The 17800-nt window shown below is 41.2% G+C and overlaps 2 protein-coding genes across 3 annotated transcripts in view; both read left to right on the top strand.

Annotated features, from left to right (window-relative positions):
• The window catches only part of IFRD1 (interferon related developmental regulator 1), a 57824-nt gene extending 56283 nt beyond the window's left edge, over nt 1-1541 (top strand). Inside the window, exon 12 of the mRNA XM_016958045.4 lies at nt 1431-1541. Within this exon, the coding sequence (XP_016813534.1) occupies nt 1431-1472 (42 nt within the window). The 3' untranslated portion in view covers nt 1473-1541. The remainder of the gene's footprint in view (nt 1-1430) is intronic.
• Nucleotides 1492-17526, top strand: LSMEM1 (leucine rich single-pass membrane protein 1). 2 transcript variants are annotated; one of them, XM_001167668.5, is made up of 4 exons: nt 1492-1577; nt 5414-5545; nt 7525-7653; nt 16447-17526. In XM_001167668.5, exons 2-4 carry the CDS (start codon nt 5419-5421, stop codon nt 16584-16586), a joined length of 396 nt encoding a protein of 131 aa, XP_001167668.1. In that variant the 5' UTR covers nt 1492-1577; nt 5414-5418; the 3' UTR covers nt 16587-17526. The 2 variants fall into 2 exon arrangements, with proteins under 2 accessions (XP_001167668.1, XP_001167694.1); XM_001167694.5 differs by lacking the exon at nt 1492-1577 and adding an exon at nt 1586-1941.
• The last annotated feature ends 274 nt before the right edge of the window (nt 17527-17800 follow it).

The raw sequence follows: 17800 nt of genomic DNA on the forward strand, positions 1-17800 counted from the left end.
CTGTCTCGGCCTCCCAAAGTGCTGGGAATACAGGCATGAACCACCGCACTCGGCCCCAAAACTCTTCTTAAAGGTGGTCTTGCAGGTATGTTATAGTTAAAATGAAGTAGGTTGTCTTGCTTTGTTCTTAAGTGGCTTTCCAGAAGTCTAACTGGTCTAAAGGCAGTCTTATCCCCCTCACTGGTGTATAGTTCAATTCAGACTTGAATGCGAGGTATGGGTTTACATCTCATCTCTGCCACTTATAATCAGTGTATCCCTCAACAATTAAATTCCTTAGTCTCCATTTCCTTCCTCCTTCAGGGGAAGTTAATATTCCACAAAGTTAGAAGTTACAGGAGAGGAAAAGTAGTAAATGCCCCAAAATGAGGCAGTTACTTCTATTATATCTTCAAAGGATACATGGCTCAAGGCAGATCAGGTAGTTGGGAGATTTCTTAAAAACAGCATAATAGCTAACATGAACATTTTCATTATTCAGAGAAATTCGACATAGCTTTTTAACGTATGTTTCTGAGAAAATTACTAGTTATATTGTCTTCAAGAATTAGTCTTTGGGTACAGATGAGGCTTGAAAAAATGACATTCCCTCTTAGACTAGGTAGTGTGAAGGGAAAAAAAAAATGACATTCCTCTTCCCCCAAAGCAGAGTGAGGTCCGTATGGGATATAGGTGTAAAGAAAATTTTGGGCTGGGCATGGTGGCTCATGTTTGTAATCCCAGCACTTTGGGAGGCCGAGGTGGGTGGATCACTTGAGGTCAGGAGTTCAAGACTAGCCTGACCAACATGGTGAAACCCCATCTCTACTAAAAATAAAAAAAATTAGCCAGCTATGGTGGCACACGCCTGTAATCCCAGCTACTTGGGAGGCTGAGGCAGGAGAATCTGGAAGCAGGAAGGTCTCAGTAGTCTGGGATCATGCTACTGCACTCCAGCCTGGGCGACAGAGCAAGACTCTGTCTCAAAGAAAATTTTGTGGAACACCTATTTTCTCACTGACATGAAAAATGTTTCAAAGACGAATAATGTCCATCAAGCCATGGCAATGGAAGTGAAGATGATAAAGGATTGCACAGTTGTTTACAACCTCACTGTTAGTATCCTGCTGGGATACTTGGTCTCCTCATCACTGTAGCATCTTTTATGTACAGCAGAGGGCAGAAGCTCCTTGGCATGTATGTGAGGGAACTACGTATATGGAAGGCTGTTATTCCTGAGAAAGGAGGATGTGCAGACACTCACAGAACAAAGCCTTTGTAAAGGAAAGGCGGCCGATGAGATGGAGTGCTTCCTTCACCTGTGGTGGATCTGTAGCCATGAAATTGCCCACTCACAATCGCTTTTTGTAGCTACTAGAAGCACTAGGCGTCTGACCTGCCATCATCCTTGTTATGATGTCATAATCATATTCTGTCCGTGTTTATTGCAGTTCTCTGGTTTGTCTGGAGTGTTTGCAAGTCAGTCATCATAGTGGCAGCTTCCGCCTGCTACAGGATATTTATATATGGAAGCATACCATGGCAAGAGTGCTGGAAAGGTGGTGTCAGCTAACAGTTGCTTCAGCCGGATAAGGACGGTAACTTCAGTCCAATAAAAACCTCATCAGTTACCAACTAAATCAGGGCATGGTGTTTTTTTGTTGTTTTCTTTTTAAAGCATAGTTTTAGTAATATATTTACTAAAAACCTTAGACATTATGAAAAAACTCAGGATTTGGAATCTTACACTTCTTGGCTAAATTGACACAATATAGACCAACAGTTTCATCCTGGGGCTTATGGGTCTCATAGGAGCACCCGTATGCTGAAGAAAGGCAAAGAGAGAACTACAGAATTTGTAGAAAAGTTTTGTTGTAGTTGCTGCTGAACAATTAGTTTTTGTTTGTTGGTTTTGTTTTGTTTTGTTTTTCTGGTAACCTAGCAGTCAAAGCTCACATTTTTGTAAGTAATTTGCATGCTATTACTCTACTGAGACCGAATTATGATTCCTGAGTCTGGGAAGTTTTTGTTGCATGTGCTCTGTGTTTTTCATTTTTGATAGAAATGATTTAGACTTGATTTTAAAAATTACTTCCTGAATGTGAAGAAGAGGCATTGACTCGGAAATGAAATTAAAGAACAAATTACCATGACTCATTCAATAACACTGCTTATTAGCTTTGAATTATGCCCCATTATAACAATTCCGATTTTGTGGCAAGCAATACTGGTGTGAGTTATTTCTGTGGTTTCATACCAAGCACCTGTGGTTAAAAAATAAAGCACCAGGCAATTTTTCATAGACAATTATCTTTATTTGTTGGAATATTTATTTGTAAATAGTCAAAGAATTCTTAATTGACAAAAAATCAACTGTTAGCAGTGATCTAAACCAGAGGAAAATGAAATTACTTACATGTTTCCAGTCAAGGTATAAGAAAGGGTTCTGTTAAAGGGATGCTGCTTTAGCCAATCTTGGTGAATAAGCAAATTTGCACACTGGAGTTGAAAGGAGGGTCAAGTTAGTGTGATGAAGAATTGCTAGTAACACTGGCTTCTCCAGCCTTGCTGGTTGTTCCTAGATGCCCTCATTTGGAGATGCCAAAGATAGCAACTACTGGGTGTCAAATAGCTGTGGGGCCTGGTTTTAAGGCCATGTGATCTTGTATCCCTTTACTAGCAGCCTCATGAGTCATTTGCAAGTCATTTGCAGGCTCTTGGAGCCCTGGAACAGCACCCAACTCAGTTTTCTCTGCTAGTTCTTTATTTTTCCATTTGCGTGTTGCAGTTCATTAAAAAAATATTGGGATAGCATATATTTACATTGTGACTTCACTCTAAAGAAGACATTTTCTTTCAGAGCACGTCATGGCTCACTAGGTTGTTGTCTTAGTTTTTTTTGGAGTCACCTTTTGAGTAGATAGCAAGACCAGTAATTTGGAGATTTTATTAGCTGTACTCTTAAAGTCAGTTTTTGTGGCCATGATTTTCTAGCTAGGTCTCTATTTTGTAAACATTGATTAAGCCTCAGTATGAAATTGAAGCAACAGCAGATACATTCCTGAAGGGGAAGCTAAGGCTCAAGGCTATTAAGTCAGAGATCCAAAAATGAACCATGCTTCAGTTACCACACCTAAAATAGAAGCTGTGTGCGGAACAGTGGTCCTGTGATGTGACACATAAAACTTTTTTTCCTGGTCAAATATTACTGTTTGGTCAAATATTAGTATAAATGGATGATAAAATATGAAACACATCTAAAAGAATTGTTTTAAAATCTGTGACTATGCATGAGTGAATATTTTGGGGCCTTGGTTTTAACTGCAAAAGGATAAGATTTGACTGACCTCTAAGGCCCTTTTACTCTATTTGCTGCTGCTTTTTAATTTTTTTAATTGTCATATCAAGTCATTTCCTTAGGAATGCTCTATGAAGTATATTTGGAATTCAGTAATGTCAATAAAGTGCTATGGTAGTATCTTATCTGAAAACTCAGGGAATTGTTTGTTCTTGTTCATTAAAATTTCAAGATAAGTGAAACACACTTTTTTAGTTTTAACTCTAAAAAAAATTTTTAGTCCATGACTTTTTGAGCTCACTTTCTTAGCTAGGGTTCTGGTAGCACATTTTCCACAAGTACCAGTAGTTTTAGGTATTACTGGGAAATTGTTGTTTTTTTAATATTTTAGACTAAGTTTAAATTGCTCAGTAAATGTCTGATACTTTTTTTCCCCATATCTTCTTTAGGTGTATACTTTTTTTTTTTTTTTTTCTGAATTTTGTTTCTCCCAGCTCTATATTGCTCTTCATTCTGTAGTTGAGTTTTAAAGGAAATTTTTGCAATAACAGGAAGTAAACAGTGTGTTGTCAAATACACACAGGCACCATATTTATTGCATTGACTTTACTAGAGTCCAGATAGACATCACATGAGGATTTTTATCCTCAATCTTATTTCTGTTCATGTACTTATTATTAACTGCCTCCAATTCTTTTGAAAATGGTGAGATTTAAATCCTAAATAAGCATTTCAGGTGTTCCATCTTAACATAAGTCACCAACTGCTAAACCTGGCACTGGGCATTTGAAGAATAGGATTCGTCCCTACTCTAAGGAGTTTTCAGTCTATCGGGAAATCAAAGATGTAAGCAAATAGATGCAATAAAATACTATAGATGTTCTGATAGAAGAATGTAAAGAATCCAGCAAAGGCAAAAGGAAAGACTGGTTGGTTCTCTCTTCTTAGGGGAAGTGATGTTTGAGCTGAGTCTTGAGGCAGGATTAGGAAGGGATATAGAAAAGAAAAGTAGCACAAAGCAAGACTCATTGAATGCTGAACAAAAGGCCCGATTCCAGCTCTGCTGCCAGGCAAATGTGTGATCCTGGGCATTTACCTCGCCGAGCTTCCATTTCCTCATTTGCGGAAAGGATGGAAACTAAAGCACATCTAACACCCTTTCTAGATCCAAACGTCCTCTATCACGATTAGACTTGATAACCATGGAAGGAAAAGCTTTTATAGTAATTGAAATTTGACTTTCTAGAGGCTTCTTTTCACATAATTAAATGTCCACAAGTTCTCTGTTGTGCTAGAGATACATCTCCACGTAAACCTTTTAAACTCTTCAGGATTTTCAGTGTTGCTTGCAGTTGTGCTGTCATTAGAGAATATTACTTTTAATATTTAATAAACCTCAAGCTATTACATAAGTGACCTCAGTCTAAGGGAAACCCAGGTGGAAGAGATCTCAGAGGTCCTGAAGTCTAGCAGGATTCCTCTCTATAGCAGCTAAGTTTGCTAAGATTGTTGTCTTGGGGACTCACAGTCAGCATCTTATGGCTAAAGGAATTGTGTGAAGAGAAGGACTTACATGCCATATGGAGGGAGGCTATAAAAATTGCAATTTTCTATTAAAGCCTCCTGCAATTAGAATGGTTCATGGTAATATTCTCTTTTTTCAGAATGTTTTGTGGCCACTGCTGACTAGCTTAATTTTGTCTACCTAGTCTTCTTGCACAAAGGATTTGAGGCATCTCACCAGAATGTGAACAATGTAATAAAAGAGAAAAAATTTTAAATTAGTTAAAAAATAAAAACAGATCCAGGGAAAATATAGGCAGAACTGAGACATCTGAGGAGGAGAAAAGAGCGTTTGCAGATAAGCAGGTTATACATGGATGTACAGTTCTTAAAATTGGGCCACACATTTGACTGTGAGCTTCCTGGCAAGCAAAGCAAAAAGAACGATTACAAAGTGGTCCACAGAAGGAAATATTTTTTTCTGGATAAGCCAAGTTCGCTAGAGCCTTAGTTGAAAATACTGTTTGTGGGTGGTTCTTCATAGGCCTGTCTGGCTTCCTGGCGGCTGTGGTTCTTGTGAAGTTGAGTTCACAAGCCCAACCTCTTGTTTTTAACATCAGTGTTTTCTTCCAGGGACAATGACTCATTCTTCCCAGGACACTGGTTCTTGTGGCATTCAGGAAGATGGAAAGCTTTATGTGGTGGATTCCATAAATGACTTAAACAAACTAAACCTCTGTCGAGCCGGATCGCAGCATCTGTTCCGTATGTGTGCTGGGGAAGGCAGAGCCGCCCTTCCTAGCTTCTAGGCTACCTAAAAATAGCCACTGCTGACTGGATGTGTGGGTGTGGTGGGGGGGGAGTGGGCATTAGGAAGAGGTTGGCACTGGAAATGTTATTTGTTTTTGGGCAATTTTGCTTTTGTTTTCTGAATACTTGACAGGATTATAGGCTTTCTTGGATCCTACACGAGATTTGAACTCTTGACTTCAAATATTCTGAGATCCTGTGGCGTTTCTGTCCCTGGAAAGGGGTGGAGCCTGCAGAGCTGGACTCCTGGAGGCTGGCTCATCCCTCTCCTAGTGACCATGGCTAGGTTACCGATGGGGACCCCTTCCCACAGGAGTGTTGTTTTATAGCAGATTGCTGAGAGAATGCTCAATCCAGAGCATTTTCTACTTACAAGTTACAAATTGTGCAATTAAGGGTTGGAGAAAGGGGGTGGGGGGAGCAAAATAAAATCTGCTAAATACTAAGTGTGTATCTTGCCTCCTAAATATTATAAATGAGCTTTATCAGATCACTCTGAGTGCCATCTTTTCTAGCTTAAATGCTGACATTCAAACACCAGTGTTAATTGCTCACTTGCCATTTGTTTCATATGCACTCTAAACTTATTGTTCCAATTTTATATCTATTATTTCCTGTCTAAATCCTTTCTAAGTTCCTCCTTTTTTTCTTCATTTTAATAAGTTCAAATTTCCATCTGTTTTTATTGCTGTCAGTCTCAATAGCAGTAGAAGTTTAGGTGTCAGCCCTATGCTGTTGCTTTGATTAGGAAGCAAAAGTGGCTGAAGGGTATGGCATAGGATGTACTTATAAGGCATGGGACATAAGCCACCCATCTGTCCATAATCAAGTGGCACAGTGAGTGGGACCAATTCAACGTAGGAGAGTATGCAAAAAGTAATCCAGTGATCTCCACTACCCCAGGATTCTGCGTTGCTTATTCACTGCAACTAATAATCTGGGTGTTATTAGGCAACTAGATCTTGCAAAACGGTGATTAAATGCAGTCAATTCTTGGTTTGAGTGAACCAAGCTGTCGATAAAATGTAGCTGCATTCTCAGTTCAACTGCAAAGCATTTAAAAGAACCTCGCTTGCAGAGCATATCCATCCAGAAGACAGCTTTAAAAAACCAAAATAGGTCAGGGCCGTTTTTGTTTAAATGGATGTAGGCTTAACTGATTATTCCTATAATAAAAGAAGTTTCCAGGGAAATATCCCAGAGCATTCACTTGAGTCTTCCACCCAGCATAGGTGTCCCACAACCAGCTCTGTTTTACTCCTGGGTTACTTTGGGAAAGGGTAATAGAACTTCTATCACTCTTAGCCTTTAACTTCTATATTCCCTCTCCCCACACACAAAAATTCATGTTCTGCTATTTCAGTGTTAAGACAGTCTTCAAAGAACTTTCCAAACAGGTCTAAGGAGATAGCTTAACCCTGCTTATTCCTTGAATACCAATAGAGAAGAAGGTAAATAATTCACAAATTTCTCTGTGCCCAAAGACATTCCTAAAACAGAAGTCACGGCCGGGCGCCGTGGCTCACGCCTGTAATCCCAGCACTTTGGGAGGCCGAGGAGGGCAGATCATGAGGTCAGGAGATTGAGACCATCCTGGATATCACGGTGAAACCCCATCTCTACTAAAAATACAAAAACTTAGCGGGACGTGGTGGCGGGGGCCTGTAGTCCCAGCTACTCGGGAGGCTGAGGCAGGAGAATGGCGTGAACCCAGGAGGCAGAGGTTGCAGTGAGCCGAGATCGAGCCACTGCACTCCAGCCTGGTTGACAGAGCGAGACTCCGTCTCAAAAAAAAAGAGTCACTTTCTAGGCTTGTCAGAGAGAAAGTGGGTGTATCCATTACTCACGGTCTAACACTGGGGTACTGTTCAGTTCTGCTGACAAGTTGTATGCTGAGCAGTTTTTGTCCTTGTTTTTTGTTTGTTTCATATTAGCTCTAGAGGACAAAATCCCAGTCCTTGGCACAAACTCAGGAAATGGAAGCCGGAGTCTGTTTTTTGTGGGGCTGCTAATTGTGCTGATTGTCAGCCTGGCACTGGTTTTTTTCGTGATATTTCTAATAGGTAAGTACCACCACAGATTTCTTTTTTATTACTTGTATGCATTTATTCATAGCTGGTTAACTTTGCTCCCACAAAGTTTGCACCCTCCAGTCAATGCTTCCTGGTCATCAATGCTTACATTGAAAAAAGAAGGAATGCCTTGAGTGAACCCCACTGGCTGAGGACAGGGTCCCTTGGCCACAAACCCACTGCAGAAGCCCATAGTGCCATAAGTCCATGAATATGTATGTTAAATAATTCTATAGCACTTTAGTTTCTCACTTGGAGCCTCTAGCTGCCCAATGGAAGGCAACTTATTCTGGTTGATTCTAGCTTTACTTCATCCAATGCCTAGATTTCTCCACTAAATTCAGATCTATAACATCGAAACATTGAGGTTTCGAACTGAACTCGCTCCCAGGTTTTCTCACTTGCATATCATCCTAGACATCAACGAGAAGCACTTGAGGGCTTGTGCAAGGCCCCAGAGACAGTGTTGGAGATGTATAAAGGTGGCTTCTTTCCAATTTGATCCTGTCTAGGCAACCTACTCCTAATATAACCTGCTTTGTCTGCTCCTGGCCTGGGCCATGCATGTCGTGACCTTGAGTGGTGACTCAGGCTTCCCCAACCCAGCTTCTCAGTCAAGAGATCCTTCAAGCCTTCAGTGCCACCCTCCTCTCTGCCTTGGATGTGGGAGGGGTGCTGTCCACCTGCGGTGCTGTCCTCCGGTTCTGAGCGTTGCCTCTTCCCACAGAGCCCACCAGTTTCCTCTTTCATCTGGAATTATTTTGATTCTCTTCCAGATGACTTAAGAGCAGACAGAGCCTAAGGGAAGGTGTCATCTTTGATACCTTTTTGCCTGGGTGCACTGCACTGTCATTTCTTTCACCCTTGAGTGCTTTGTAGCCTTTGGAAGGGCTCTAATTTAATTTCATTCAGGATTAGAGGAGGCAGAGGTGATGATGACGATGAGAGGAGACAGGTGGGCGAGTTCATGATGACCCTTTCACCGCTTCCAATCCCATTTCCTCCCCCAAAGACTCCTCCCTCCTTGCAGCTTGAAGGTCTTTATCTAGCCTCTGGAGAAAAGGGTTGGGACTGGGAGGGAGGGGTCATGTTTAATTGCTTCTCTTACACCGGGCTGCTGACCTTTTGCATTTAGAAGCTAACATGTGTACTATTTTTACAATAGTTGCAAACTTGCATCTGATGATCAATCAGGGGAGGCTTGGCTACTGAACCAGCAATGCCAGAAAGAGCACATGGGCTAGTATTCTGAACCGTTACTCCAACATAAATTAATACTGGTCATGTCATCCTGCCACACCCGCCTGGGGGTAATGACTGAGTTAAACTATTAGGAAATTTTAGGTATGTCTACAGACCTGTAAACAACCCTCTGCCAAATTCTTTTTTTCTGTGAGATAAGTAGCAAGATTGAGGGAAATAATACCAAATGCTATATATCGAGTCATTACTCTGTCCCAGACACTGTGCTAAGCCCTTGATACCTCTTTGCTCACAACCTCATAACAACTCTGTAGAGTAGAATCTATTATTATTATTATTATTTTTAAGATGAAATCTCACTGTTGCCCAGGCTGGAGTGCAGTGGCGTGATCTCAGCTCACTGCAATGCCACCTCCAGGTTCAAGCGATTCTCCTGCCTCAGCCTCCCAAGTAGCTGGGACTACAGGTGTGAGCCGCCATGCCCAGCTAATTTTTGTATTTTTAGTAGAGATGGGGTTTCACCATGTTGGCCAGGCTGGTCTCGAAATCCGGACCTCAGGTGATCCTCCCGCCTTGGCCTTCCAAAGTGCTGGGATTATAGGCGTGAGCCACGGCGCCCAGCCAAATCCATTATTATTTTGGTTTTACCAGTGCTGAAACTGAGATTTAGAGAGATCTATTAATGTGCCCAAGGTCATGTTGCTAATAAGTGCCAAAATGGGGCTCAAGGACACTCCACTTGACATCAAAGACTATGTACTTTATCAACATCACTATGTTCCACTTTTATGAATAGCTTTTATTTTATATTTGCCTTGAGTGTTTTTTATTGAGAACAAAGTCATATTAAATGAGAAACAGAAAGATCAGGTGAATAAAGAAGAGTGTTTTTTTACTGGATAATTGCTCTGTGTTAGATACATTAAGTTTATTATCTTAAATCCTTCCTCTAGCCATCTTAGAAAATTTAACTCTGATAAGCAAACCTCAAAGTGTTCCATTCTGTATCTTATTGCCAAAGGTCCTGTGTATTTGGAAAATATTGTTCTTCCATTCTAATGGGTGGTCTGAGGGGGAATTATTACACATTCATTTTGAGCTGGTAATTCAGAACAAGCAGACTTATGTCAAAATAGGCTGGAACCCAAAGAATGTAATTTCCCCCTTTTTTTTTTTTTTTAAATTATACTTTAAGTTTTAGGGTACATGTACACATTGTGCAGGTTAGTTACATATGTATACATGTGCCATGCTGGTGCGCTGCACCCACTAACTCGTCATCTAGCATTAGGTATATCTCCCAATGCTATCCCTCCCCCCTCCCCCCTCCCCACCACAGTCCCCAGAGTGTGATATTCCCCTTCCTGTGTCCATGTGATCTCATTGTTCAATTCCCACCTATGACTGAGAATATGCGGTGTTTGGTTTTTTGTTCTTGCGATAGTTTACTGAGAATGATGGTTTCCAATTTCATCCATGTCCCTACAAAGGACATGAACTCATCATTTTTTATGGCTGCATAGTATTCCATGGTGTATATGTGCCACATTTTCTTAATCCAGCCTATCATTGTTGGACATTTGGGTTGGTTCCAAGTCTTTGCTATTGTGAATAATGCCGCAATAAACATACGTGTGCATGTGTCTTTATAGCAGCATGATTTATAGTCATTTGGGTATATACCCAGTAATGGGATGGCTGGGTCAAATGGTATTTCTAGTTCTAGATCCCTGAGGAATCGCCACACTGACTTCCACAATGGTTGAACTAGTTTACAGTCCCACCAACAGTGTAAAAGTGTTCCTATTTCTCCACATCCTCTCCAGCACCTGTTGTTTCCTGACTTTTTAATGATTGCCATTCTAACTGGTGTGAGATGATATCTCATAGTGGTTTTGATCTGCATTTCCCTGATGGCCAGTGATGATGAGCATTTTTTCATGTGTTTTTTGGCTGCATAAATGTCTTCTTTTGAGAAGTGTCTGTTCATGTCCTTCGCCCACTTTTTGATGGGGTTGTTTTTTTCTTGTAAATTTGTTTGAGTTCATTGTAGATTCTGGATATTAGCCCTTTGTCAGATGAGTAGGTTGCGAAAATTTTCTCCCATGTTGTAGGTTGCCTGTTCACTCTGATGGTAGTTTCCTTTGCTGTGCAGAAGCTCTTTAGTTTAATTAGATCCCATTTGTCAATTTTGGCTTTTGTTGCCATTGCTTTTGGTGTTTTAGACATGAAGTCCTTGCCCACGCCTATGTCCTGAATGGTAACGCCTAGGTTTTCTTCTAGGGTTTTTATGGTTTTAGGTCTAACATTTAAATCTTTAATCCATCTTGAATTGATTTTTGTATAAGGTGTAAGGAAGGGATCCAGTTTCAGCTTTCTACATATGGCTAGCCAGTTTTCCCAGCACCATTTATTAAATAGGGAATCCTTTCCCCATTGCTTGTTTTTCTCAGGTTTGTCAAAGATCAGATAGTTGTAGGTAAGCGGTGTTATTTCTGAGGGCTCTGTTCTGTTCCATTGATCTATATCTCTGTTTTGGTACCAGTACCATGCTGTTTTGGTTACTGTAGCCTTGTAGTATAGTTTGAAGTCAGGTAGTGTGATGCCTCCAGCTTTGTTCTTTTGGCTTAGGATTGACTTGGCGATGTGGGCTCTTTTTTGGTTCCATATGAACTTTAAAGTAGTTTTTTCCAATTCTGTGAAGAAAGTCATTGGTAGCTTGATGGGGATGGCATTGAATCTGTAAATTGCCTTGGGCAGTATGGCCATTTTCACGATATTGATTCTTCCTACCCATGAGCATGGAATGTTCTTCCATTTGTTTGTATCCTCTTTTATTTCCTTGAGCAGTGGTTTGTAGTTCTCCTTGAAGAGGTCCTTCACATCCCTTGTAAGTTGGATTCCTAGGTATTTTATTCTCTTTGAAGCAATTGTGAATGGGAGTTCACTCATGATTTGGCTCTCTGTTTGTCTGTTGTTGGTGTATAGGAATGCTTGAGATTTTTGTACATTGATTTTGTATCCTGAGACTTTGCTGAAGTTGCTTATCAGCTTAAGGAGATTTTGGGCTGAGATGATGGGGTTTTCTAGATAAACAATCATGTCGTCTGCAAACAGGGACAATTTGACTTCCTCTTTTCCTAATTGAATACCCTTTATTTCCTTCTCCTGCCTGATTGCCCTGGCCAGAACTTCCAACACTATGTTGAATAGGAGTGGTGAGAGAGGGCATCCCTGTCTTGTGCCAGTTTTCAAAGGGAATGCTTCCAGTTTTTGCCCATTCAGTATGATATTGGCTGTGGGTTTGTCATAGATAGCTCTTATTATTTTGAAATACGTCCCATCAATACCTAATTTATTGAGAGTTTTTAGCATGAAGGGTTGTTGAATTTTGTCAAAGGCTTTTTCTGCATCTATTGAGATAATCATGTGGTTTTTGTCTTTGGCTCTGTTTATATGCTGGATTACATTTATTGATTTGCGTATATTGAACCAGCCTTGCATCCCAGGGATGAAGCCCACTTGATCATGGTGGATAAGCTTTTTGATGTGCTGCTGGATTCGGTTTGCCAGTATTTTATTGAGGATTTTTGCATCAATGTTCATCAAGGATATTGGTCTAAAATTCTCTTTTTTGGTTGTGTCTCTGCCTGGCTTTGGTATCAGAATGACGCTGGCCTCATAAAATGAGTTAGGGAGGATTCCCTCTTTTTCTATTGATTGGAATAGTTTCAGAAGGAATGGTACCATTTCCTCCTTGTACCTCTGGTAGAATTCGGCTGTGAATCCATCTGGTCCTGGACTCTTTTTGGTTGGTAAACTATTGATTATTGCCACAATTTCAGCTCCTGTTATTGGTCTATTCAGAGATTCAACTTCTTCCTGGTTTAGTCTTGGGAGAGTGTATGTGTCGAGGAATGTATCCATTTCTTCTAGATTTTCTAGTTTATTTGCGTAGAGGTGTTTGTAGTATTCTCTGATGGTAGTTTGTATTTCTGTGGGATCGGTGGTGATATCCCCTTTATCATTTTTTATTGTGTCTATTTGATTCTTCTCTCTTTTTTTCTGTATTAGTCTTGCTAGCGGTCTATCAATTTTGTTGATCCTTTCAAAAAACCAGCTCCTGGATTCATTGATTTTTTGAAAGGTTTTTTGTGTCTCTATTTCCTTCAGTTCTGCTCTGATTTTAGTTATTTCTTGCCTTCTGCTAGCTTTTGAATGTGTTTGCTCTTGCTTTTCTAGTTCTTTTAATTGTGATGTTAGGGTGTCAATTTTGGATCTTTCCTGCTTTCTCTTGTGGGCATTTAGTGCTATAAATTTCCCTCTACACACTGCTTTGAATGCGTCCCAGAGATTCTGGTATGTTGTGTCTTTGTTCTCGTTGGTTTCAAAGAACATCTTTATTTCTGCCTTCATTTCGTTATGTACCCAGTAGTCATTCAGGAGCAGGTTGTTCAGTTTCCATGTAGTTGAGCGGTTTTGAGTGAGATTCTTAATCCTGAGTTCTAGTTTGATTGCACTGTGGTCTGAGAGACAGTTTGTTATAATTTCTGTTCTTTTACATTTGCTGAGGAGAGCTTTACTTCCAAGTATGTGGTCAATTTTGGAATAGGTGTGGTGTGGTGCTGAAAAAAATGTATATTCTGTTGATTTGGGGTGGAGAGTTCTGTAGATGTCTATTAGGTCTGCTTGGTGCAGAGCTGAGTTCAATTCCTGGGTATCCTTGTTGACTTTCTGTCTTGTTGATCTGTCTAATGTTGACAGTGGGGTGTTAAAGTCTCCCATTATTAATGTGTGGGAGTCTAAGTCTCTTTGTAGGTCACTCAGGACTTGCTTTATGAATCTGGGTGCTCCTGTATTGGGTGCATATATATTTAGGATAGTTAGCTCCTCTTGTTGAATTGATCCCTTTACCATTATGTAATGGCCTTCTTTGTCTCTTTTGATCTTTGTTGGTTTAAAGTCTGTTTTATCAGAGACTAGGATTGCAACCCCTGCCTTTTTTTGTTTTCCATTTGCTTGGTAGATCTTCCTCCATCCTTTTATTTTGAGCCTATGTGTGTCTCTGCACGTGAGATGGGTTTCCTGAATACAGCACACTGATGGGTCTTGACTCTTTATGCAACGTGCCAGTCTGTGTCTTTTAATTGGAGCATTTAGTCCATTTACATTTAAAGTTAATATTGTTATGTGTGAATTTGATCCTGTCATTATGATGTTAGCTGGTGATTTTGCTCGTTAGTTGATGCAGTTTCTTCCTAGTCTCGATGGTCTTTACATTTTGGCATGATTTTGCAGCGGCTGGTACCGGTTGTTCCTTTCCATGTTTAGCGCTTCCTTCAGGACCTCTTTTAGGGCAGGCCTGGTGGTGACAAAATCGGTCAGCATTTGCTCGTCTGTAAAGTATTTTATTTCTCCTTCACTTATGAAGCTTAGTTTGGCTGGATATGAAATTCTGGGTTGAAAATTCTTTTCTTTAAGAATGTTGAATATTGGCCCCCACTCTCTTCTGGCTTGTAGGGTTTCTGCCGAGAGATCCGCTGTTAGTCTGATGGGCTTCCCTTTGAGGGTAACCCGACCTTTCTCTCTGGCTGCCCTTAACATTTTTTCCTTCATTTCAACTTTGGTGAATCTGACAATTATGTGTCTTGGAGTTGCTCTTCTCGAGGAGTATCTTTGTGGCGTTCTCTGTATTTCCTGAATCTGAACGTTGGCCTGCCTTGCTAGATTGGGGAAGTTCTCCTGGATAATATCCTGCAGAGTGTTTTCCAACTTGGTTCCATTCTCTGCATCACTTTCAGGTACACCAATCAGAGGTAGATTTGGTCTTTTCACATAGTCCCATATTTCTTGGAGGCTTTGCTCATTTCTTTTTATTCTTTTTTCTCTAAACTTCCCTTCTCGCTTCATTTCATTCATTTCATCTTCCATTGCTGACACCCTTTCTTCCAGTTGATCACATCGGCTCCTGAGGCTTCTGCATTCTTCACGTAGTTCTCGAGCCTTAGTTTTCAGCTCCATCAGCTCCTTTAAGCACTTCTCTGTATTGGTTATTCTAGTTATACATTCTTCTAAATTTTTTTCAAAGTTTTCAACTTCTTTACCTTTGGTTTGAATGTCCTCCCGTAGCTCAGAGTAATTTGATCGTCTGAAGCCTTCTTCTCTCAGCTCGTCAAAATCATTCTCCATCCAGCTTTGTTCCGTTGCTGGTGAGGAACTGCGTTCCTTTGGAGGAGGAGAGGCGCTCTGCGTTTTAGAGTTTCCAGTTTTTCTGTTCTGTTTTTTCCCCATCTTTGTGGTTTTATCTACTTTTGGTCTTTGATGATGGTGATGTACAGATGGGTTTTCGGTGTGGATGTCCTTTCTGTTTGTTAGTTTTCCTTCTAACAGACAGGACCCTCAGCTGCAGGTCTGTTGGAATACCCTGCCGTGTGAGGTGTCAGTGTGCCCCTGCTGGGGGGTGCCTCCCAGTTAGGCTGCTTGGGGGTCAGGGGTCAGGGACCCACTTGAGGAGGCAGTCTGTCCGTTCTCAGATCTCCAGCTGCGTGCTGGGAGAACCACTGCTCTCTTCAAAGCTGTCAGACAGGGACATTTAAGTCTGCAGAGGTTACTGCTGTCTTTTTGTTTGTCTGTGCCCTGCCCCCAGAGGTGGAGCCTACAGAGGCAGGCAGGCCTCCTTGAGCTGTGGTGGGCTCCACCCAGTTGGAGCTTCCTGGCTGCTTTGTTTACCTAAGCAAGCCTGGGCAATAGCGGGCGCCCCTCCCCCAGCCTTGCTGCCGCCTTGCAGTTTGATCTCAGACTGCTGTGCTAGCAATCAGCGAGACTCCGTGGGCGTAGGACCCTCCGAGCCAGGTGTGGGATATAGTCTCGTGGTGCGCCGTTTTTTAAGCCGGTCTGAAAAGCGCAATATTCGGGTGGGAGTGACCCGATTTTCCAGGTGCGTCCGTCACCCCTTTCTTTGACTCAGAAAGGGAACTCCCTGACCCCTTGTGCTTCCCACGTGAGGCAATGCCTCGCCCTGCTTCGGCTTGTGCACGGTGCGCGCACCCACTGGCCTGCGCCCACTGTCTGGCCCTCCCTAGTGAGATGAACCCGGTACCTCAGATGGAAATGCAGAAATCACCTGTCTTCTGCGTCGCTCACGCTGGGAGCTGTAGACCGGAGCTGTTCCTATTCGGCCATCTTGGCTCCTCCCCCCGTAATTTCTCAAATGAGCAAAAACCTTTTTCTGAGAATGGGTCTCAAAATAAAGCAACATAGCAATCACTTCTGGGAGGATAATCAAACATGCTGACAGTTTCCTTTGGTTGCTCACAGCAAGGTCTTTTTTAGCCATAATTGGTGTGAAGTTGCCAAAGGTAGTCTAGGTTGGCACCAAGAGATTGTAAAAACAATTCACTGGATAGGCAACTTCAGCCTTCACCAGTTTCTCTCCTGGGCTTCTGGCATGCATGGATATGGGAACAGGGGATTTGCCAAGAGTGTCTTTCAGCATCAGCTGAGCACCAACATGGGGATCTGATGAATTTCAGTGGAACACAGTGGAAACCAATGTAACACAGTCTGTTTTCTGTTTTGAAGTTCAAACTGGAAACAAGATGGATGATGTGTCAAGAAGACTAACAGCTGAAGGAAAAGACATAGATGATCTTAAGAGAATCAATAACATGATCGTAAAGCGACTCAACCAACTCAACCAACTGGACTCTGAACAAAACTAAAGGAATGATTTTCTGAAAGCACCTGCTAACACCTTGAGCTTCTTACTTTCCTGGGAGTGTACAGGGTTAGGAACTGAGAAAGTGCACTTCCTCAGGCAACAGATGATCTGGTCAGGCAACCCACCCCTGGGGCCCACTTTCTGCAGCAAGAAGGGAGCAATTCCAAGGCAAGTGGGTATGGGAATAGCAACTAAAAAGGGGTGAACTTGTCTCAGCCCCCTTTTATGGTAGGGCACTTCAACTTTAATGGGGTGGGCGGCTAGCAGGGAGGAGAATCAACAAAGCAAGAGAACTTGACTATGTACGTCCAACTTCTTACAGAAGGAGCTTTGCTACCAGAACAAGTTCACTGTGTCAATGAAGTTCATGACACCTCATGCACCTTTACAGATGTCTGGGAAAGCCTGAGAAATTCATTGAGTTTTATGTATTGAAGGGAACCAGGTGATTACTCTTTTCAATAAGAGGGATTCTGCTCAGGTGATTAGACTTTGACTCTATTTCCCCAGGGACAGCGATGGGTGGGCCCCAGAGCTAGTTGCTGTCTGGTGTTTGCTGGTGAAAACATGAGCAGTAGTTATGTGGGGCTGAGAGTCAAAAGGGAAAGCCTAATTAATTCAACTAATGTTTATTAAGCTCCTACTCTGTGCAAATCACTCTACTCAAGAGGAGCTCACATAAAAGTGCAGGATAAAGAAAGGAGATGGACAGTTATATGTAATTATATAAACTTTGTGTATTTTGTTTCTCATGAAAAAACCCCTTTGGCACCCTGCTGATTGATTTGGAAGAAATCTGATAGATTTGTGGCCTTTCCTAAATTGCACTAGGAAATTATGTAGTTAGAATATTTGGAACCTGCATTAGTTCCAGCAATGAAAGTAAGACACACAGCATTATGACATAAGACACAGTGTGAAATAAATGAGTTTAAAAAGCATATGAGTCTTAGAAAATCTTTTATTTAATATAAAAATATTCTACCAGTCAATTGAAGAATGTATTATGATTCCATCATTTTGGATTGATCAAAAGCATTTGGGTTTACTAGGATATTACGCATTCGCTTTACAATACTAAATAGTTAATGAAATAAACACATTTTGCTTACCCAGTTTTGCACTCAAAAACCATTTGTATTAATACTCTTTTTCTTAAAATTGATAGATATCATGCAGAACACTGTTAAAACGTGAAATTTTCAATTATTGGAA

The sequence above is a fragment of the Pan troglodytes genome, chromosome 6, assembly GCF_028858775.2.
Source record: "Pan troglodytes isolate AG18354 chromosome 6, NHGRI_mPanTro3-v2.0_pri, whole genome shotgun sequence".
In the NCBI taxonomy this organism is placed as follows: Eukaryota; Metazoa; Chordata; class Mammalia; order Primates; family Hominidae; genus Pan; species Pan troglodytes.